This window comes from Canis aureus, chromosome 7, assembly GCF_053574225.1.
Source record: "Canis aureus isolate CA01 chromosome 7, VMU_Caureus_v.1.0, whole genome shotgun sequence".
Lineage (NCBI taxonomy): Eukaryota > Metazoa > Chordata > Mammalia > Carnivora > Canidae > Canis > Canis aureus.
Genome location: NC_135617.1, coordinates 68751685 through 68775198, shown reverse-complemented (window position 1 = coordinate 68775198; position 23514 = coordinate 68751685). Strand labels below are relative to the sequence as shown.

Sequence of the window (23514 nt, the reverse complement as noted above, 5' to 3'; positions counted from 1 at the left end):
GAAATCTCCAGTGTGCCTCAAATGGACCTCCTGACTTCTCCCCATTTCTACCATAGTCTTTTCCCTTTCCATTGATGGCAATTCCATCCTTTTAGTTGCTTAGACCAAAAACCTTGGTGTCATCTTTACTCCACTGTCTTTTACAACCCCCTTCCAAAGGCAAGGGGTTTATTTATCACCCCTCTGCTCAAAACCCTTTAATGGTTTCCTCTGCTCCTAAGAGAGAAAGCCCAAAGCTTTGGAAGGGCCCACAAAGCCCCCCCACGATCTAGTTTCCATCCTCTGACTTCATATTTCTCTACTCTCCTTCACCTCCACTCTGTTCCTTAAACAAACCAGGTAAACTTCAACCTCAGGGTGTGTACTGGCTATCCCTTTGCCTAAAATATGCTTTCTCTAGATAGCTTTTACAGAAATAAAATCTGACTTTAAAGGGAATAAGCATGTTCAAAAAGAGATTTTAAATTCATTCCAGAAAAGTAAAACTTCAGAGACTATATCTTTAGGCCATAATAGAGGAATACAGACAGGTTTTGTGGCTTCAAGACGGTACAGATGTTGCCGTCACAAGAGTGATTTAATGGAAATTTCAATGTCAGCAAAGATCTAAACCCAAGTAACTATGGAGGGTCTAGGGAATCTTTTTCTTTGGGAGGCTAGAGAGAAAAACTGGTTTCTACAGTTTCCATAAGAGCTTGTGAGGGGAGAGGGTTTAGTAGTAGAGAAGTCACATAATATTTAGTTAATAACTGGCTTGATCCTCATTTGAAATGTAGCACTATAGTATAGAAAGCATTCTCTCCTAACCCACAGCTGTTAGCTAAACTGGTAAGAATATGTACTTGAACACTATTTATGATTTATGAATGCAGTACACTGTTAAGAAAGCAGGCTCAAGAGTCAAAGACAATTGCTTTTGTTCAGATCCTAGTTTTACCATTTCCTAGCTGCATGACCTTGAGCAAATCATGGAACCTGTGTACTTCAAGTCTCTGCAACTGCAAAGGAGGGAAGAGAGCAATCCCTGAACCATGGTACTGTTGTGTGCACTAAATGAAGTAATGCATATCAAACATTGAGCCTGCTGCCTCTGAGGAGCAAATGCTGGGGGTGGGGAGGAAGGGAGGCGACCAGTGTTTTTGTAATAAACTTTGTAGAACTACTTGGCTCTTTAAACTATATACATTGATAATTTTAACAAAAATTAAATTTAAAAAGTTCTCGGCACAGTGCCTGGACATAGTAAGTGCTCAATAAATGGTAGTTTTATAGCTCTAATTACGGCATTCTGATTGGCCTCTACCTGAGTGTCCTGTGCTTTTGCTACCTGTCCCCTGCCAAAAGAAAACAAAAACTGGATAAAATATCAAGTGACTCAAGTTTTCCTTCTAGTTTCTCTCTGAATCATCTCTAAACCTTTCACAAAAGGGTAGGCATCTGAGAGCGAAAACTCAAGTCCCATGGCAGTGGGAAGGTCACACTGCCCTCTACTCCCTCACAAAACCAATTATCCCAGCTATAGACACCAACCACCTGCCTTCTGGTCAAATTCAGGGCCCTCTGCTCTGGGCAAATGTTGAACCCAATTCCATTATGTCACCCCAAACTCACCCCCTATTATTATGTTAAACTGGCTACTTCAAAATAGATAAGAAGATCCATCACTCTTATATCCTCAGGCCCACATAGCAAAAGATTTGCCTTTTCCAAACCTCCCCAGGCAACCTCTACTAAGATTTCTAAACTCTCACCTAAATGGAGGGAAAATAACTCCTCTATGCCTTAGTCAACATAGATTGTAGCAGATCTAGAGGGAGCTGACTTCCGATGTAATAAAAGCAGACTGACTCCTGCTCTATCTCCAGAGCCAAAACATACTAAAGGTTGGCTGTCAGAGAGAGATAGGAAGAGAAGCAGGTGGGAATGTGGGCAGGCAGGGCAGATGGCGCTCGGCAGTGGCTGACACTGGAGGAGCACGATGAACCTCCCCACAAAGATAATAACAAGTTTCTCCTTCTGAACCAGCACTTGGCGGAAGTAATAACAGTGGCTCAGACTGTAATCCAGTTTAAAGGAGGAGTATATGACATATACCAGCTCCAAACATTTTTTAAAGTAAGAACAAATACAAAATAAGAGCCATAGGCCAAGTAACAAAATAAATGAATCTGGGATTCTTTTCAGCTCCCTCAGTGTAAATTATTACTTTTTTAAGAGAAAGGAAGTGAAGCATTTGGCCTTCCTTAAGAACAGCCCCTTGGTTTTTGACAGCCACACGCCTATTACCATCTGTCCTGCATCAGACTGTTTGGCGTGCTTTTCCTCTGTAAGAAAGCCTTCTTAGAAAACATTTAGATATTAAAAAAATTACTGGCAAATAAGGGGGAAAAGCCATCTAATTTTAACAGGACTTTTCTCCTTCCACACCTCTATAAAAAAATTTTTTTTAAAACTATTCTCACACTGTCCAAACAGAAGCTATCCTGGCCTCCAGAGATGAGTCAGAGAGCTAGAATGCATGGCAACACTAGCCTTGAGTCAACAGAGTAAGCACCTATCCTACTGTGACTGTTTGTCCTCAGAGGCTCTTGAGCTAATCACATAAAAAGGGTTCACTATAACAGCACCTAACCTTCATCAATACTTGATCTGACTGTTCACATGGGACAGGTCAGCCACAATTGAGCAATGAGACCAGCTAATTTCTAACAAAAAGCAGGGAGTCAGATTTATGAATAATTTGGAGGAGGTCAGCATATACTTACTTTTCTGACTCTCTTTGACAGCTCTCACACAGGGAGGGGCCAGGCCTTCTGAGTTGTGGGATGGAACTAGAGCTGGCATTCTCACCCAGAGCTTCCCCCCAGACATGGAGCACTGAGTCCAGAGAGCTTATGATTATTCAAGTACAGCTGGGGAAGGGCTCCTGGGGTGTCCAGTTCCTGGCACTGCCATATGTGTCATTATGATGACATACCTATGCAGCCCTCCTAGAGCAGATGCATGAAGCAATCTTTTCATTTCATCCTACCAACCTCACCAAGTTAAACTGTAACTATGGAGGCAGTAGGAAACCGTATCTATTATAGTTGTGGTCATGGGCTTCCAAGAGCATCATGTTCTTTCCCAGCCTTAATGGGAGGCAGGGAATTTCTTTAGAGTAAGTCAAATCTACTGTTTACTCTGATCCCTGACATGGGGGCATCAGGTACTCCTCCTCCCTATCCAATAAAGGTGGCACCTGGGGTGAACTGCAAACACACAACCCAAGTCTAAAGCCCAGAGGTTCCCTTCATTCTTTCCACTCATTTAATAAACAAAAGGGTGCTAATCATTATAAACACCACAAAGGTTTTGCACCCTAAGTTCTTATTTTTATTAACCAGGAAAACTACTTTAAAGACAAACAAGGGAACTCTTCAAAAAGAAGATGCCACAAGCAATTTTCAGTTTACATTAGAGCCACTGATCTTATTTCAACTCTGCTTTTTTTCACTCTTTGATGATACCGATCATCAACTCAGTAAATGCTTTAACCAAATACAGCCTCCAGCCCAACAGGAGGATCTAGGGAGAGCCCAGGTTTACCTACTAATACTACATTTTAATAATGTGGCACCTTGGATTGGAATTCCAACTCTGCCTCTCAATAGCTATGTAATATTGAGCAAGTTACTGAGTCCCTTGGAGCTTTGTTTTCTTGTCCAAAAAATGAGATCAAACATGTAAAGTACGTGGCAACACACTTGCCATATAGGAATAGTTAGAACATAACTTTGGTATACCCAATCTCATCACTGTGTCAAGCATACTCTCGAGCTGACTCAAGCATGCCTGCCTTCAAAAATAAATAAATCTGGAGGTGCCATGTTAGTATACATTATGTATATTATAATGTATAGTATACATTAACTCAGTTAAGTGTCTGCCTTCACCTTCGGCTTGGGTCATAATCCCAGGGTCCTGGGATAGCGCCTGCATCAGGCTCCCTGCTCAGCAGGGAGTCTGCTTCTCCCTCCCCCTCTGCCTGCAGCTCCCCCCTGCTTGTGCTCTGTGTCAAACAAACAAATAAAGATAAATCTGTATTCTCAAGCCAAACACAAATGTTTAGCATTATGAATAAGCTCTGCTTTAAGATATCCATTTAAGTACAGTCTCAATTCTTTTCAAAGCCATTTATGACTATTTCATCCACTGCTCCTCAAAGAAAAGCACCGCAACCTGAACCCATCTCTGTCACCCACATCTCCTGAGAACATGTCTCTTACTCATTCTGCCCTCAGCACTTAAAGTGTTCTCCACTGTCCTTCCTCTTTCCAAATCTATCCTTTGAAAAGACCAACTCAATCTCTTCTTCCTCTCTGCCCTAAATTTAATCCACAGCCATACACACAAACTGCACATTTTGACTGTTTTTGTCTCTCCATACTTAACTAAATTGTTTCCTAATTGCTGTATGCATATTTCATCTCCCCTACTGCACTGTATGCTGCTAGTTGATAGGGGTAAGTTCTTTTATTCTTCAAGTCTCCATCTGAACAATGTACACTGATCTAAAATGTGCACAGATGTGTTAATAAATACTTAGTGATGTCTGTCTATACCCTATCCTGTTCTCTTACTGCCTTAAGAGGTGGAGCTGACTCAACTTTAACCAGAAATCCTTTCAGAGCAATTGCTAGATGCACACATAAATGCATTCTGAATAAGATTCTCCTTAAATTAAGAAACAAGAAGGGTGCCTGAGTGGTGCAGTCAGTTAAGTGACTGACTTTTGATTTCAGCTCAGGTCATGATCTCAGGGTCATGAGACTGAGCCCTACACTGGCTCCCTGCTCAGTGAGAACGGAGGTCTGCTTCTCTCCTTCCTCCTCTCCTCTGCCCTTCCCTTAACCTTAAAAATCAATCAATCAACCAATCAATCAATCAATCTTTAAGGAAGGAAGGAAAAAAAGAGAGAAAGAAACAAGGAGGCTCCAGTTTTTCTTTGGGACCTAAGTGCCACATTCTCAATGCATTATAGCCAATAGTCTTCTTGAATATCATCTCCAATGAGAACCTTTTCACTGTGGTTCTTGCAAATATTACTTCTAAATGATCCTACAGAGTTCATGGAAAAAAAAAAAAAAAGGCAACATACCATGAATTCATCAACCTCATCAACCTCAAGAAATCTCAATAGTCTCTACCCTCACCATAGCCTAGTCCTTCAAAGAAAAAAAAAAAAGACAACATGGTAGGACCTCAACTAAGGCTGGTAGGTAATCCACTCTGACCCCTTGCCAATCCCACCCTAGCTCCCACCCCCTAGGTCTGGGCAATCACCACAGAATTGGCGAAAAGGCATCAGTCCCTAAAGGAGTGGCAAACAACTAACAGTTTCACAACTTAGGACGATGAATGCAGTGCTGTGGCCAAGAACAGCCGCCTCCTTAAACCACAGGAACTACTGATCCAAGTAATTCACAGTTGGGAGAGGGGCTTCTATTATACAAAGCACCAAAGCAACTCGTTTTGCCTCCTCTGACTCTCATCTTCCCATTGAATTCAACTGCAAATTCCAATTCTAACAGGACATGCTTACCCTAGGGCTTGACTCACTTAACTACCTGGAATGGTTATACTCTGGAGGGTTAAATTTAAGGAGGAAAATCTGAAGAAATAGGAGCTTAGAGGAAAAAACCTTTTATTATAGTGTTACAATATGAAGTCTTAACTCAAATACAGGCATTTTACTGTCTTGCCAATTGACTTCTCTTATATCCTGTGCAACTAACATGACTCCACAGAATCCTTTATGACAACCATTCAAACAACAAAAAAAATTAATCCTCTGTTACACCACTACTGAATGAAGTCTCTCTTACTAACTAGAATGTGTGGAGAAATAGGATTCACATCACCAGGTTTCTTTTCTTAATTTGCCTCTTGATCTGAACCATATATAAAGCATTAGTCAGAAAAATACCATTCTTACAACAGACAATTTGTCCTCAAATAAACATCAATTTTATTTTTCAAAATTTGAGGGTAAATCCCAACATGATGCAAGGGCAGACTTAACAGTTATATGATTGTATAGGGTGGGGTGCTGGGCCTAATACATAGCATTGTTAACCAGAGAAGAATGAAAAGGAATGCTCACAGGCCCGTACCATATGAAACATCTGTAACTGTGAGCGCTCAGCATCAAGACTTTACTCAACCAACCAAAACCAACAACCAAGAACCATCATCACCTTAGCAGAGGGTAGAAGACACTGTTTAATCAGCTAGCAAGGAGAAGCAGATCAATAAATCAAACACAGAGAAGAGTGTCTCAGAACTATCAAAATATTTAAATTCATGGTGAACTCAACAATTCTCTCACTTACTGTCCCACACATAAAAAGTCAAAATATCACTTGGGCCACTCTGGGGCCGTAATAGACTGAAAATACATCAACAAGAAGACATGCAAATAAGGTAAATAAAGCGAAAGCCCAACAACAATATTTAGGATATATAATTGAGTTTGTCTTTGTTCCTTGGAAAAATGAAAGCCCCACCCAAAGCCAAAGTAAAAACATAAACAAAAACAACAAAGCAGGAAGAGATTCCAAAGGCATGTGGTCTAGGTTTAGTATACATTTACACTGGAAGGACAGTTGGTGATATTTTGACTTTATTTTTTTAAATGCTAAATGTAAAAAACTTTGTTCTTTCAACACCCAAACCAGAGCAGAGAGACAGTAGTAAATTATAAATGTGGATAAAGTAATCCACAGGACATGAAGATGGGGGAGGGGGAGGGGAGAAGGGGTAGGTTTTTGTATTGTTGCTGTTGGCAGGAGAGCTAAGCAGTCTTAAAGAACATTCTAGGCTTCTAGGTTTGCCATGAAAGGGTATCACAAATCCCAAGGCCCACCACCTACCCCTTCTCCTCTTCTCCGAGGGCACCTACCTTACTGTAAGTCACTACTGATAAGTTGTTTGCGTGACTGCTGGGGGACAGATTTACAGAGTTCTGTGAGAGTCTATTCTCATCTTGCTCGGTTTGGTCAGGAGCAGGAGCCCATGTGTTTTTGCTGATCGAGTCGAACCCGGAACCCCCAGGGTCTTTTAAGTTGTTTTCATCTGATTGTCGGTTCTTTTGGGGAGAGGCAAACGGGTTGAAGTTTCCTTCTACCTTGCGATGTGGCTGTGTGTTGAACTCCGTTTCAAAAGATGACAGCTGCTGCGTTACTCCTAAAAGTCCACCCACCTCCACACTGAGAATCACCCAGATGACATCTGAAACAAAAGGGCAATTCATGTCAGTGACAGGCATTCCTTCAAGACCCAAAGCAGCCACCACCATTACTCCAAAATGCCTCTCAAAGCCACCCAAATCTTAGGAAGGAATGTCCTTTAAAAGCTGGCTGACAAAGTAGTCCAGTACATTTGCACTGCATGCATTTCTACATTTTTGATAATATCACATTCAAACTCCAGTACACATTCAGTATAGGTCTATGGTAAGACCTGTGAAAGTATCTGTTAAAAGGTTACCAGTTGATCCTGATGCACAGCCATATTTGGAAATCACTGTTCCAGAGAACAATGATCTATAGATAGAAACCTAAAAACTATTTTCCCAGAATTATAAGCTCGTGGTTTTGCTTTGGTTTGAATGTATGTAACTAGAAAACTCAGGGCAGAGGTGCCTAAGTGGCTCAGTCAGTTAAGTGTCTGCCTTCCACTTCATCCTGGGGTCCAGGGATTGGGCTCTGTGTTGAGCTCCCTGCTCAGCGAGGCGTCTGCTTCTCCTTCTCCCTCTCCCCTTCTCCCCCACCCTGTGCTCTCTCTCTCTCTCTCACTCTGTCTCACTCTCTCTCCCTTGAATAAATTCATTTTAAAACAATCTTAAAAAAAAAATAGAAAACTCGGGGCAGGCATAATTCTTGAGCCAAAAAATGCTTATAATTACTAAAATTGCAACTTATCAACTACCTCCTCTCTACTTCTTTGAGCAATTTAGAATGACAACATACTGTCCAAATAGGACAACGGAGAGTAAAGAGGGGAGCTAGTAATAATGACCACCAGGACACACATGTAAACCAGCATTAACCATGAGTATATTAAGACAAATATCACTTGGGGTGTTTTCTTTTTCTAATGATCTATGTGATCAAAAGATACCAAAAATTCAGTATGCCCAGACTTTCTAAAATAATCCAATTTAACACCAACTTTGCCTTTGTCATATAGAAGCCTTACCATCTACATTGAAACCATAAGGATGTGTCTTAAAAAGAGGACCTTTGGTCGTAATTCAGTTATTTTTCTCAACTGCCAAAGCAAAGGGTTCAAATAGAAGAGTAAAGAGTTCCCTTTGATGTTCTGCACCTCAATTCAGAGAACAGTGACATCAACTTTCCTGCTAGGAAGGCCTTTAAAAAGCAAGCTACAGAAAGGTCAAGAAGCTTTTAAGTATGAATCCAGCTGAAGCAAATGTGAAAAGTTATCCAAAGCTCCTGAATAACTGCTAAATGGTTGATACAAAAAGGCTAATAAATTCCATTAGTTACTCACACAGAAATTCAGATAATATTAAGAATAGGGAACCCCCCGCCCTACCAATACTAAAAGGAATAGTGAAAGAAACTGGGGAAAACACTCTTGGGCTGTGCTTAATCTCAATTTTCAATCTGGGTTCTGTGTCTGATGAAGGCCATAAATACCCCATTTGCATTAGGTGGTTTGGGAGCTTCATTAAACAGCTAGGAGCCAGAACCCAGCTAGGAGCCAGAACTGTAGTAAGCAGAGATGCAGTGACATCTGCTGTTGACTTCTGGAATTAGCACCTCTGCAGCCACTAGCTGCACTAGCAGGACTCCTAGGAATGGGAATCCATTCCAGACACAATTTTTCATTAAAGCAAATGTGAATCCTCATGTAAACTTGTGCCAGAAAAGTTCAATCTGTTGATTAACACAGGATATGCAGCATGCCACTTCATTTGGAAATATGGGATGGTGCTAGGTCAGAGGACTTTGATTCAGAGCTCTTAAGTCAATCTCATAAACCAACATGACGTAGGCCTTAAAGAACAATTCAGTGGCAGGCAGCTAAGGAAGATTCATTCCATGCTTTCCTAGCCTATCTTTCTAACCAAAGCCAACATTTTTTCACTTTATTTTTTGTTTTTCTCAAACAGATATGCCCTATCTTACAGTACATTAATTCGTACTACTTCTCTTTCACCCATCTATTTTCCAAAGTTCTTTTAAGCACATGATATGTTTCACATACTCAGTTACAGGTCATACACTTCCTTCATTTTGCTCAGGAAACTAAATGCTTACAAGCAGAGAAAAGATAGTCTTCTGAAGACTATTATCAGTATATAAGACTAATGACATCTTCTCCCCTGGCTTTAAGAACTAAAACTTCTTTCGTGTAACTCATTGGGCCATATCATACGTAAGCCACTGCACTCTCTTTACTGTGGCTATTCTTCCATACTGTTCACAGATTTTACATTGTAGCTATAAAGAGAGGGTCATTTAAGAAACCACTGATTTATAAACATCCAACAATGAACACTCCAGCTCTGATCCTCCCAAGTTATTATTACCATGATGGGTCATTATGAACAGCAAAGTACACCTTCTACATGGTATAATCTAAGCCATCTAAATAAGCACTACTAGCCCGCATGTTTCTTTTTTTTTTTTTAAGATTTATTTATTTATTTATTCATGATAGAGAGAGAGAGAGAGAGAATGAGAGAGAGAGAGAGAGGCCCACACAGGAGGAGGGAGAAGCAGGCTCCATGCCAGGAGCCCGACGCGGGACTCGATCCTGGGACTCCAGGATCACGCCCTGGGCCAAAGGCAGGCGCTAAACTGCTGAGCCACCCAGGGATCCCCAGCTCTCATGTTTCAAAATGTGTTCGTCCCATGCAGAATGTGCGAGAATGAGCGTGTGTTAAACAAAGAGAAAAAAGTGATCAAAATGGACCAAATAAGCTTGTTTCAGAGAGGCTGACCACCAATTCTTGCCAGAATGCCTTACTTACTGAGGTAAGAACTGCCAGCCATGTATTTTACTACTTGTGATGGAAGGAATCGTAGGGGTCATCAAATGAAAGGCTACACCTTCTAGATACAGGATTCGAGGTCTGGAGACAGAAATGATGGACCCGATATCAGTCTTCAAGTTAAACGCCAACTTGTACTGATGACTAAGAACACTCAACTCTCAGAATAGCTTTTCCAACTCATACTTATTTCTCCTCAACAGGAACTTGGGAATCCAAGAACTCAGGGAACTACAGCTATATTAAGTCAGTCCCATTTCCCAGGCTATAATATCTTTACCAACAAACATATATGATTTTTGGTACCAATAACAAGAATGAGCCAACAGGATGTCCTAGAAAAGTAGCCAATAAAGTAGAATCAAGTGCCAAGCCTATACTTTATGGGTTAGTAAAGCCAATGGAGAAACTGATTTTAGAATGTCTTGCCTTAAGGTGTTTTACAAAAAGAATCTGAGCCAGGACTTTGGAGATAAATGGTACTATAAATAGTTTCATTCAGCTTGTCCCTTTTACATATAAAACCTTTAATAAGTATATAACTTTAATAATAAGTATAAACTTCCTTTTGTAGAAATGTATGATCAATTACTAAAGAGAGTACACAAACTTTGTACTTTTTTTTTTTTTTTTGTAATTTTTATTTATTTATGATAGTCACAGAGAGAGAGAGAGAGAGAGGCAGAGACATAGGCAGAGGGAGAAGCAGGCTCCATGCACCGGGAGCCCGACGTGGGATTCGATCCCGGGTCTCCAGGATCACGCCCTGGGCCAAAGGCAGGCGCTAAACCGCTGCGCCACCCAGGGATCCCTGTACTTCTTTAGTTTAGATTTATTAGAAATGCAGAGCAAAAGGAAAGTATTTTGGGGTGCCTGAATGGCTCAGTCAGTTGGGCATCCAAATCTTGATCTCAGCTTAGGTCCTGAACTCAGAGTTATGAGTTCAAGCCCCATGTTTAGGAAAAAAAAAAAAAAGAGGAAAATACTTTACTTGAAGCCCAACTCCATAATCTTAAGGAACCATACTGATGTACAAAGACATCTCAGATTATGGTAGGAATGTTAGAAACATTGCATACGTCTAAAGGCTGGCATCACAGATCAAATCACGTGATAATAAAAAAATCAGTACAATATTCGAACTGGTAAGTTTGTTCCTTGTAGGGTTATGGGTTATAATACATGCATAGCATGGGTACATGTTAACTGGAGTTGAATAAGTAAATGAATTGTGAAATGTGGGAGAGCAAGGTTTCTCATTGTTGAAGAAGGATATTACAGATGATCAAGAAAGGAACATTCTAAAATGAACTCTGTGGTACCGGATTAAAGTCAGAGACAGAAGTATAAACTCATGTTTATCTTAATATATATACAGATGAGGAAACACAGAAACAAGGATAGATATGTCTGTTTACAGAGGTTAGGATGTATACACACATGACCTAGCTCTGTCTGCTGAGAAGGCCTAGAAGTATTAACAGCCCAGTAGTACTGAACATATCCAGTGCCCAGTGGTTTCTGAATAGCATTCGCTAATAGAAAAAGAGAAATGGCTGATTCTGGGCTAAGACATGGAAAATATAAGATGAGCCTGGAATATCTTTGTAATATCAGAAACTAAGAAAGTGTTCAAAAAAACAAAGGATAGAAGTATGTCACAGCGATACAGGTGCAACCTGAAAGAGCTCCTTCTGGCCAAAGCTGGAACAATTTAGGCAATAAAATAACATAGTACTGGATTATAACTCAAAATATAAAATAGATATTAGATACACATGAGTCCATAGTGATACAAATAAATGACTTAATGGGTAAGTAGAGATAAATTTCTTTACATAAGAACTCCAAATAATATATGTGGTTACTTCCCCTTCTACAAGATGGAGTTTAATTCTATATATCCCCCAATCCATATTGAATGTGGGACAGACTTAGTGATTTGCTTCCAAGGAACAGAACAGGGAGAAAGACGCCTGGTGGTTCAGCGGTTGAGCGTCTGCCTTGGGCTCCCTTCAAGATTGAGTCCCGCATCGGGCTCCTTTCAAGGAGCCTGCTTTTCCCTCTGCCTATGTCTCTGCCTCTCTCTCTGTGTCTCTCATGAATAAATATTAAAAAAAAAAAAAAGAATAGGGAAAGAGAAAAACAGTAACTTTACATTGGAGAAACTGGCAACAAACAATTTAATCAAGTGACCCATGTTAATATCACCAGTGATGTTATGTATATATCAGGTGCCCCCTGGTAAGGTACTTCATCTCTGTAGTATTCCCCAAATCTATAACATTAGTCTAAATAAATTTAAGATTTAAGAAAACATCAGAGAAGCTCAAATTGGGGTATGTTATGAAGGATACCTGCCATTATTCCTCCAAACAGTCATGGGTCATGAAAACAGAAAAGACTCTGAGAAACTGTCACAGGTCAAGAGACTAAAGCCAAGATAACTACATGTCATGTGGTGCCATAGACCAGATGCTGGGAACAGAAAGTCATGAATGGAACGATGAAATAAAATCTAAAGAAAGATAAAATCTAAAGAAAGTCTATGCTCACTTCAGCAATACATCCATGAAAACTAGAATGTTATAGACATTAGCATGGCCCCTGCACAAGGATGATATGCAAATTCATGAAGCGGTCCATATTTTTTAAAAAATCTAAATAAAGTCTGGAGTTCAGTTAATAGTAACTCAACATGTGCCACAGTGTTGAGGTCTTCATTCTAACAAGTTGTCCATTCAAACTAGACACAGGAGTTCACTCCTATATGCAGTGTGATGGCTCTTTTCTTCCTGGGCTACCCTATTTCAGTACAGCAGTAAGGGCCAGTCAACAGTCTTCAAACAGATGTAACAGCAACAGCTATACAAATGAGCCATCACCTTGATGTGCATGTTGGGCTGAAGCTGCCCAATGACTTCCAGAGCATGCCTCTGGCATGCACAAAATACAAAACAAAATACAAATGCAAGTCACTTGAAGAAAGCAATAATGTGCCATATCAGTATGCTCCACTTGGGTCTAAGCTTCCCCAAGGGACAAGGCTAGGGGACTTGAGAAAGCACAACTTTTACAAATTCAGTTTACGAAGACACCTCAAAATGGTTCAAACTGTGCCTCGGACTGAAATCTGATGGGCTTCTGATCCCCAGAGCAAATGCCCTGGGCGTGTCCCAGGGAGCAATGAGACCAGAGGGCCCCAACACCAGGAGACACATCCTGGCTTCTGTCAGCATGCACATGGAAGACTACGATGGAGGTCACACCTAGGTTTGGGAGTGCTAGATTCAAATCCTTCCTAAAGCTCCACCCATCTTCCAAGCATGACAGAAACTCACATTTGCCCTGAGGATTAAGAAACAACTTGGAAAAAAAAAAAAAAAGAAACAACTTGGATCCAGACAGGTGCACAGGCTCCAGTCAACTGCTCAGCTAAAGGCTGTAGGCTCACATTTCATCTCCCACAGGAAGGCTGGATATGTACTGCCTAGTCTGAGCACTGCTAGTCTATGCCTGAAACATTCCCAGACAGTAAGTAGTGCAAAGGACAGCATTATGAGCAAGTCTCAACATATTTGTGTCTGTCTCTTGGAACTACTAAGGCGGCAGTGTTTGTGTACCACTGGGAAAAGAAGGTACTTCCAATTGTCAGCACTAATCTAACTAGTCTCAACTTCCAGTCTACATTTCCACACTATTTATTCAACACAGAGCTCCCATGACAATGGCCAGGCACTTAGACACTCACTATATCTATCAACACACCACCTACCTACCTTGGCATTGAAGGGAGAAGAGGGTAGAACTGGGCTCCATCCAGTTCATGAGGTGCTCCGAATGACACCTGAAGGACTGCCTCTGCTCAAACTCTGTTCCCTACCGACCCTTACTCCCCACCTCATCTTAACACAAATGCATTAAAACCTTGTTCCTGGATTTCAGGATTATTCTCAGGAATTTCCAATTAAAATGCAAATGCCCCTCAAAGGAATATAGTAAGCTACCTTAAACTCATTATCAAATCAACCACTAGGCCCAAGTTCACATAGGGGAAAAGAAAAAGGCCTAAGAGCAATGAAAGCCTGGATGAGACGAGACAGTGATGGGTCCCTGGGGCCCCTAATAGGGATAGAGGTCCACAAAGAAAAGTTGAAATGGCAACAACAAAGTAACTATTCCTACTTCACAATTTTCCTAAATCATGCCCTATTTAAAAATTATGAGCTTCTACCTTGATTTGGGGATAGGATGGGGGACTACAGTGATCATTTAACCATTTAATTACTGGCTTCAGTTTTAGGAAACAAGAATTTCAACCTCTCAAATCTAGGAAATCAGTGCCATAGAAGTTAAAGAGTCAAAACATATCTGAGATCAAAGATGAAAATCAGGGTGCCTGGGTGCCTTAGTTGGTTGAGCATCTGCCTTTGGCTCAGGTCGTGATCCTGGAGTCTTGGGATAGAGGACTGCGTGGGGCATCCTGCTCAGCCAGAGAGCCTGCTTCTCCCTCTCCCTCTGCCCCTCCCCTTGCTCGTGCTCTCACTCTCATTTACTCTCTTAAATAAAACCTTTAAAAAATATTTTTTAAAAAGATGAAAATAAGCTCAGAATGAAAAAGAAAAAAACAACCTTATTAACTGGGCTGGAAGGACAGACACTTATTTACAAAGGCAGGTGCAAAGTTAAGAGAAAACATGATTTCTCCCAAGATCATGTAGCTGCTATAAAATGCTCTAACAACCCTCGGATTGACTACTGCTTTCTTACCAACGATACCCCCAGACTCATTTTGTTGTAGCATCAATTACTGAGGATTGTTGATTGTTAAAATGCCCCTGCCTCAAGATAGCACCCAAACCTTAATTAATCCTCCCTTCTAATCCTGCCTCAGAAATAGCAACCAATCCAAAATTGATCCCCACTTTCCGTTGAGCCCTCTCAGAATCCTTCAGCAGGAACCCAAACTGTATGAAGACTGCTTCCCTTCTCCCTCTCGTTGTGTGGCATTCCACAATTCCCCCTAGAAAGCCTGCCCTCACCGAATTACATTAATAAATTCTGGTTGTATCAGGCTAGGGGCTTGTTTCAGGTGACCTTTGAAACCTTCTGGCTTTCTCTTTCCCCTCCCAGCTTCAACTTCTAGATGCAGACTCCATCCCTTCCTACATCCCTTCTCTTACAGACTGCCCTCTCATGAAGTGGGCCAGGTTGGCCCAGCCATCAGCTGATACCACAGGAAAGAGGAATGCATTCATTCAATGATAAGAGGGTCAGAGAAAAGAGAGAAGGAACAGCCTCAAGAGTAAAGAAAACCCAGGAGTATATGGTGTTCTAGAAGCCTAGTCACAAGCGTTTCATCAATTGGGTCCAGTGCAGCTAATAATCCAAGTAAGGCTGAGAAGTGAGAACAAAGCATTGGAGGTAGCATTATGTAAGTCCACTGGTACTGAAAAGAGCAGTTTCAGTGGAGTGGTGGGGGCAGAAGCCTGATGGAAAGAATTCAGGAGTACAGAAATCAAGAGGTGGGGATAGTCATTACTGACACAAAATATTCCAAGGAGTTTTGCTATGAAGGAGAGCAGCAAAATGGGAGAGAAGCTGGAGGAAATAACAGCATTATATGATATGTAACAGCAAGAAATTTTTAGAAACTTGAATGTCCATCAGTAGTGACCGGCTGGAAAAATGATGACACATCGACCTGAGAGGGGACACTCCACAGCCATAAAAAGTAATGAAGATTTCTAGAGTGGGGCACCTGGGTGGTTCAGTTAAGTGTCTGTCTTTGGCTCAGGTCATGATCTGAAGGTCCTGGGATGAACCCCACATCAGGCCCCCTGCTCAGTGGGGAGCCTGCTTCTTTCTCCCTCTCTCTCTGCTACTCCCTTGCTTGTGCTTTCTGTCAAATAAATAATTAAATTTTTAAAAAAGGTTTCTAGGGAATCCCTGGGTGGCTCAGCGGTTTGGCGCCTGCCTTTGGCCCAGAGCGTGATCCTGGGGTCCCGGGATCAAGTCCCACGTCGGGCTCTCTGCATGGAGCCTGCTTCTCTCTCTGTGTCTCTCATGAATAAATAAATAAAATATTTAAAATAAATAAATAAATAATAAAAAAATAAAAAAGGTTTCTAGAGCGATCTCTAGAATATATTATTAAGTGGGGAGAAAAAGATGCAGATCAGTATCTATCGTTATGGGACTTTTGTGTAAGCATAGGGTCAGACTTACATATATTGGCTAGCATTTGAAAGACAAAGCAAAACAACAGTGTACAGATAAACCATAAATGAATAAATAAAAATGGGTATCTCGTTGAAGGAGGCAGTAATGGGAGACTCTTCTAATTATATCATTAGTAAATTGTGACTTAAGATTAGTAGAAATGCCCTAGATACTGAAAAAACAAACAACAAACAACAAAAAGAAAACAGAAAAAAAAAAAAAAAGAAAACAGAAACAAAAAAACCTAGGTCAAAAGGAGATGGAATAAGCACTGGAGATAAATTTTGCAGGATGGTGATTGGCATAGGATAGGAGCACAATAAACAGCCAATTATTTACACAACACTACTTGCATTAAAAAACAAACAAAAAAATGTTTATTTTGTTGCCCTGTTGGAAGTCAGTCAATGTTAAGAGTAACTATAGCTGAAGGATTGTAACAATGACAGTTAACGAAAAGCAGAAAAGACCTTATTTAAGCAAGTTAACATTTAATGCCGTAATTTAAAAATCAAATACTTTGGTAAGATTGGGCATTATCTTGTCAGTGAACACCTCCTGTGGTATGGAAGACAACACAACAAAACAGTAAACAGTTTTCAATTGATAATGTAACTTTATAAGCAGTCTGCTCTGCAGACCACCTATATCAAGACCATGTGGGGGGCAGCCCTGGTGGCTCAGCGGTTTAGCGCCGCCTTCAGTCCAGGGTCTGATCCGGGAGACCCGGGATCAAGTCCCACGTGGGGCTCCCTGTATGGAGCTTGCATCTCCCTCTGCCTGTGTCTCTGCCTCTCTCTGTCTCTCTCTCTCTCTCATGAATAAATAAATAAAATCTTAAAAAAAAAAAAAAGACCATGTGGTTTGTATGTGAAAAATACAGATTCCTGGGTCCCTAACTACAATGAACTAAAATGGGTTTCATATATGAAATCTAAGTGTTTATGATATCTCTAAGAAGGGTATATAACCCTTTAACTTTTAATCCTCACATATTAGTTTCACTGAAAGCAATCAGAGCACCAACTCCTTCCTCTAAAAACTGGCAATTAAAGGTAAAGAATTTAACCTAGCCTTATTATAAAAACATGAATTTCAAGTTGTCATTGTTGATGAAAAAAAATTTACTTTTTTTAAATTTTATTTATTCATTCATGAGAGACACACAGAGAGACATAGGCAGAGGGAGAAGCAGGCTCCCTGTAGGGAGCCTGATGCCGAAATCAATCCCAGGATCTCGGGATCGTGACCCAAGCCAAAGGCAGATGTTCAACCACTGAGTCAACCCAGGTGCCCCAGAAAATTTTTCTTTTTATCCCAGAACTACTCCAGCTAATGTATGAGGAAGACATAATCACATTGTGACCCCTGATGAAATGATTCAGGCAGTAATTATCAATGAATGAAAACCATTAGGGAAAAGGTTGGTTGACAGGGAGGACCTCTGCAACTGAAGGATCAGGCTATCACTACCTAAAACCTTTGATTACTTTTAGCATCACTCAAACCCTAACAATTTTCAATAGCCAAAACAATTTGAAAAAGAAGGAAGTTGGAAGTCTCACATTTCCTGATTTCAAAACTTATTATAGCACTACAGTAATCAAAACAGTGTGGTATTGTTAAAAAGATGGACAGACCAATAGAAGAGAAGAGAGAGTTCAGAAGCAAACCCTCACATATATGGTCAAATGGTTACTGACAAAACTAGAAAGGCCATTCAAAGGGGAAAGGACAGCCTTTTCAACAAGTGGTGCTGGGAAAACTGAACATCATATGCAAAAGAATAAAGTTGGACCCTTACTTCACACCATATACAAAAATTGACTCAAAATTGATCAAAGACCTAAACATCACAGCCTAAACTATAAAACTCTTAGAAGAAAACACTGAGATGAAGCTTCATGACACTAGACTTGGAAATCATTTCTTGGACATGACCAAAAAAAAAAAAACACAGGCAACCAAAGAAAAAATAAATTGGACTACATCAAAATTAAAACTTTTGTGCATCAAAGGACACAACAGTGAAAAGGCAACCCGCAGAATAAAGAAAGTATATGCAAACTGTATATCTCATAAGGAGTTAATACTCAGAATATATAAAGAACTCCTACTTAAAAAACAAACAAACAAACAAACAAACAAACAAAACCAAAGCCTGGGGTGCCTGGGTGGCTCAGTCAGTTAAGTATCTATCTGCCTCTGGGTCGAGTCATGATCCTAGGGTCCTGGGATGGAGCCTGACATCAGACTCCCTACTCAATAGTGAGTCTGTTTCTCCCTCTCCCTCTATTCCTCTACCCACTTGTGCTCACTTGCTCTCTCTCAAATAAATAAAATCTTTAAAAAATGAAAAATGTGATTAAAAAATGGCTTGAATTGACAAGCTGAATGACCAACAAGCACATGAAAAGATGCTCAACATCACCAACCATTAGGGAAATGCAAATCAAAACTGTAAGATACCACCTTACTACCCATTAGGACGGCTACTATCAAAAAAACAGAAAATAACAAGTGTTGGCAGGGAGGGGAGAAATGGGAATTCTTGTGCACTGTTGATGGGAGAGTAAAATGGTACAGCCACTATGGAAAACAGTATGGCGGTTCCTCAAAAAATTAAAAATACAACTGTCACATGGTCTAGCAATTCCACTTCTAGATGGATACCCAAGAGAACTAAAAGTAGGCTCTCAAAGAAATATTTCTATACCCTTGTTCATAGCAGCATCATTCATAGTACTAAAAGGCAGAAGCAATCCAAGTATCCATTGATGTATGAATGCATTCTAAAAGTGCAGTATAGGCAGCCCGGGTGGCTCAGGGGTTTAGGGCTGCCTTCAGTCCAGGGTGTGATCCTGGAGACCTGGGATCGAGTCCTGCATCAGGCTCTCTGCAAGGAGCCTGCTTCTCCCTCTGCCTGTGTCTCTGCCTCTCTCTCTCTCTCTCTCTGTCTCTCATGAATAAATAAAATCTTTAAAAATAAATAAATAAAATAAAAGTGTTGTATATACATATAATTGAATATTATTCAGCCTTAAAAAAGAAGGAAATTCTGATCCATGCTACAATTTGGATGAACCTTCAGGACATTATGCTAAGTGAAATAAGGCAGTCACCAAAAGACAAATCCTATAATACTGTATGAAACCACTTATATGAGGTACCTAGAGGCGTCAAATTTATACCGACAGAAAGTAGGATGGTGATGTCAAGGGCTGGAGAGAGAGAGAGAAATGAGAAGTTATTATTTCATGGGTACAGAGTTTCAGTTTCACAAGATAAAAATACTAGAAGTGGATAGTGATGATGGTTGAATAACAACGTGAAAGCACTTAATGCCACTGAATCATATACTTATAAATGGTTAAGATGATAAATTTTGTTATGTGTATTTCACCACAATTAAAACATACAAAAAATACCCTGAAGCCCAGTAACTTTAAGTTAGTCCTCCAAGGGGCACCTGGGTGCATGGCTCAGTTGGAGAGCCTGCTTCTACCTCTGCACCTCCCCCTGCTTGTTCTTTCTCTATCTTTATCTCTCTCTCTCTCAAATAAATAAAATCTTTTAAAAACCCCCAAAACTTTAGTTCTTCAAGGCCAAATCAGTAATACATTATGTGGCAGAATGAAAAACAAAAACAGAAGTCAGCTATTTTTAATCCTAATCTAGTGCTTATCTATAATACCATGTAGCACTCCCATCCCTGGTCAGTTTTGAATGTTCCACCAATCAGGAAAGAGATAACAGTTAACACAGACAACTATTCCTGGCAAAAAAAAGATGGAAATATTAACATTCTCATTATTTAAACTTCTATAGCCTACAAATAAAGCATAATCTGAGTGGGTAACAGCACAACTGCAGGAAATTAAGATAGATTACAAGTACACTGAAGCAACTTAAAATACTAATTTGAGTACAATTAAGTTTAAGAATAATGCAGGGAATCAAAACTACAGCTACAGCACATTAAGAGCCAAACTTATGCAAGTGGCATAAAAATACAGATTAAACGGACATTTTAACAATCATTTTGGCAGTTATGTTGAAAAGCACTTAAACATAATGCTGGATAAAAAGGACTTAATATTTAAATATTATCCATTTTATATGCAAATAGGTAGAAAGATAGCTGGTGTTTTTTTTTTGTTTTGTTTTTTGTTTTTTGTTTTTTTTGTTTTTTAAATGATAGTCACACAGAGAGAGAGAGGCAGAGACACAGGCAGAGGGAGAAGCAGGCTCCACGCACCGGGAGCCTGACGTGGGACTCGTCTCCAGGATCGCGCCCCGGGCCAAAGGCAGGCGCTAAACCGCTGCGCCACCCAGGGATCCCCAGTGTTCTTTTTCTTTCACTACTACTGCTGAATTTCTCAACCAGTTTGACTAGCACACACTTGGAACTTCTTGCTATCTGTAGTATTTTCATCAAAGGACAATTTAAAATAGAATATTTAAGCAGAAATACTTCCAACTAAGTATTTAGTTCATCAGAAAGTCAAATTTATTTTTTTAATTTATTTAATTAATTTACTTATTTTTATGATAGTCACAGAGAGAGAGAGAGAGGCAGAGACACAGGCAGAGGGAGAAGCAGGCTCCACGCAACGGGAGCCTGACGTGGGACTCGATCCCGGGTCTCCAAGATCGCACCCTGGGCCAAAGGCAGGCGCCAAACCGTTGCGCCACCCAGGGATCCCCAGAAAGTCAAATTTAAACCACTGATTTACCTAATTCAAACTTAAATATACATATATTTTTAAAAAGGCCATTCCTCTTTGTACACATGCTTCTAAGATGAAGTTTAATTTAGGACTATGATACCTTTCTATAGAGTTACTATGTATGTTCTGAATACTTAAAGGCATAACAAGACATAGGCCCCATTTGTCTTTTTTAGAAATTCAAATCTTGTATCTTTGACATAATTATGGACAAAAAGTAATAAACAGCATTACAGATGACAATTAGTTATTCCTGGTGAAAGCTTTTCTGTCCTAGAGATCTGGTAACACACTACATTAACTCTGTTCTCCCTTCCCCCTCCTCCTAAAAGAGGACAGGCTTTGTTTCTGGCTTCAGAGAAACTGCTGCCAGTCAACATCACCATCCAAGCAGGACCAACGCAAGAACTAGCAAAACAAAACCCCTTCCTCCTCAATGTTCTCTCCAGAATTACATTACAGACCTCACATTCACTGACAAGTCAGAGTCAAAGACAGTGACAAAGCAGAACTTCCTAAATGTTTCTTCATTCTCCTCCTCACATTTTTACTTTCTCCTTCATTTCTTTGGTCTGGCATATCTTGCACAAGCACCCTGTCCTCTTTCATTTCCTATTGCAGCCTCCTAATAGGCCAAATTATTTTCCTGGCTCAAATCTGGGCACAGACCTTTGGAGAAATGAATAAGTACTCATTCCTAAGCTGAAGAAGGTCTAGCAAAATCCACACATGTGGGATCTTAGGGTTCACTTATGACCATCTGGACTTGTCAATCCTCTAAAAGAAAGTCAATCTCACTACTCACACACATTTGAGGTGTACAGCATATACAGACGCCTCTCCTAGGTCCCTTAGTCTGGGCCATGATAGCTGCTACTCATCTCTCTTCCAGATGACTGATGGTGTAAATATTCCTCAGAGTACTATCACCTCCAATCCATTTTCCATTCTTTCCCACACAAAATTCTCACTCATGTCAAACTGCACAAGTCACACTTAACCAGAGTTTATGCTTACTTATTGCAGTCTGAAAATGTGGTGCCTTGTCCCTGTCACCAATCTGAATCCATTTAGTTCAAATACCACATATTAGGGCAAGCCTTTCTAGACCATTTGATCTAGAAAGTTTTTTTCTAATATTTATTATTGAAGAGAAGTATTTTTAATAGACTTTATTTTTCAAGATTTTATTTTTAGAACAGTTTTTAGGTTCACAGCAACACCGAGAAGATGCATATATCCTCTCTACCTCCATCTATGTACAACCTCCTCCACTATCAACATCCCTCACCAAGGGAATATTTGTTATAATCAATGAACCTACACAGGCACATCATTATGTTCCAAGTCCATACTTCATATTAGAGGTTACTCTTGGTGTTGTACATTCTGTGGGTTTTGATAAATGCATAATGATGTGCATCCACCACTATGGTATCATACAGAATAATCTTACTGCCCTAAAAATCCTCTGCACTCTGCCTATTCATCCCTCCCTCCCCTGGCCTTCACTGATCTTTTTACTGTCTCCAGTTTTGCCTTTTCCAGAATGTCATATAGGAATCATACAGGATGTAGCCTTTTCAAATAGGCTTCTTTCACTTAAGAGATATATGCATTAGGGGGATTCCTGGGTGGCTCAGTGGTTTAGCGCCTGGCTTCGGCCTAGGGCATGACCCTGGAGTCCCCGGATCGAATCCCACATCGGGCTCCCTGCATGGAGCCTGCTTCTCCCTCTGCCTGTGTCTCTGCCTCTCTGTGTGTCTCTCATGAATAAATAAATAAAAATCTTTAAAAAAAAAAGATACGCATTAAAAATTTCTCCATGCTTTTTCATGGAATAAGTGCTCATTTCTTTTTAGTGCTAGAAGTATTCCATTGTCTGGATGTACCAGTTTATTTACCCATTTACCTATTGATAACATCTTGGTTGCGTTCAATTTTTTGCAATTATGAATAAAACAGTTATAAACACAGCAAGAGTATTTGTTTTATAAGAAACTTTCAAACAGTCTTCCAAAGTGACTAACTATACCATCTTGCACTCACGTTCACAGTAAATGACAGTTCCTGTGGCTCCACATTCTCACCAGCACTTGGTGGTGTCAATGTTCTGGATTTGGTGCATTTAATAGGTAAAGAGTAACTATCATGTTTTAATTTAATTGGCAATTCTCCAATGATGTGATAATGACAACTTTTCAAATGCTTATTTGCTATCTATATATCTTCTCTGGTGCAATGTCTTTTTTACATTTAGATTTATGATCCATTTTGAGTTCATTTTTGCCAAGGATATATAAGATCTGTGTCTAGATTCATTCTTTTTTTTTTTTTTTTTTTTTTTTATGATAGTCACAGAGAGAGAGAGAGGGGGGCAGAGACACAGGCAGAGGGAGAAGCAGGCTCCATGCACTGGGAGCCCGTTGTGGGATTCGATCCCAGGTCTCCAGGATCGCACCCTGGGCCAAAGGCAGGCACCAAACCGCTGCGCCA

General features: G+C 40.2%; 1 protein-coding gene and 1 non-coding gene across 3 annotated transcripts in view; one reads left to right on the top strand and one right to left on the bottom strand.

Annotated features, from left to right (window-relative positions):
- The window catches only part of ILRUN (inflammation and lipid regulator with UBA-like and NBR1-like domains), a 94622-nt gene that overhangs the window by 12378 nt on the left and 58730 nt on the right, over positions 1-23514 (bottom strand). For both annotated transcript variants that reach the window (XM_077904356.1, XM_077904355.1), the window contains one exon: positions 6944-7272. In XM_077904356.1, coding sequence (XP_077760482.1) covers positions 6944-7272 — 329 coding nt within the window. The remainder of the gene's footprint in view (positions 1-6943; positions 7273-23514) is intronic.
- On the top strand, positions 12611-12718 carry LOC144317916 (U6 spliceosomal RNA). The gene has a single exon (XR_013383801.1). It is a non-coding gene; the product is annotated as a U6 spliceosomal RNA (small nuclear RNA).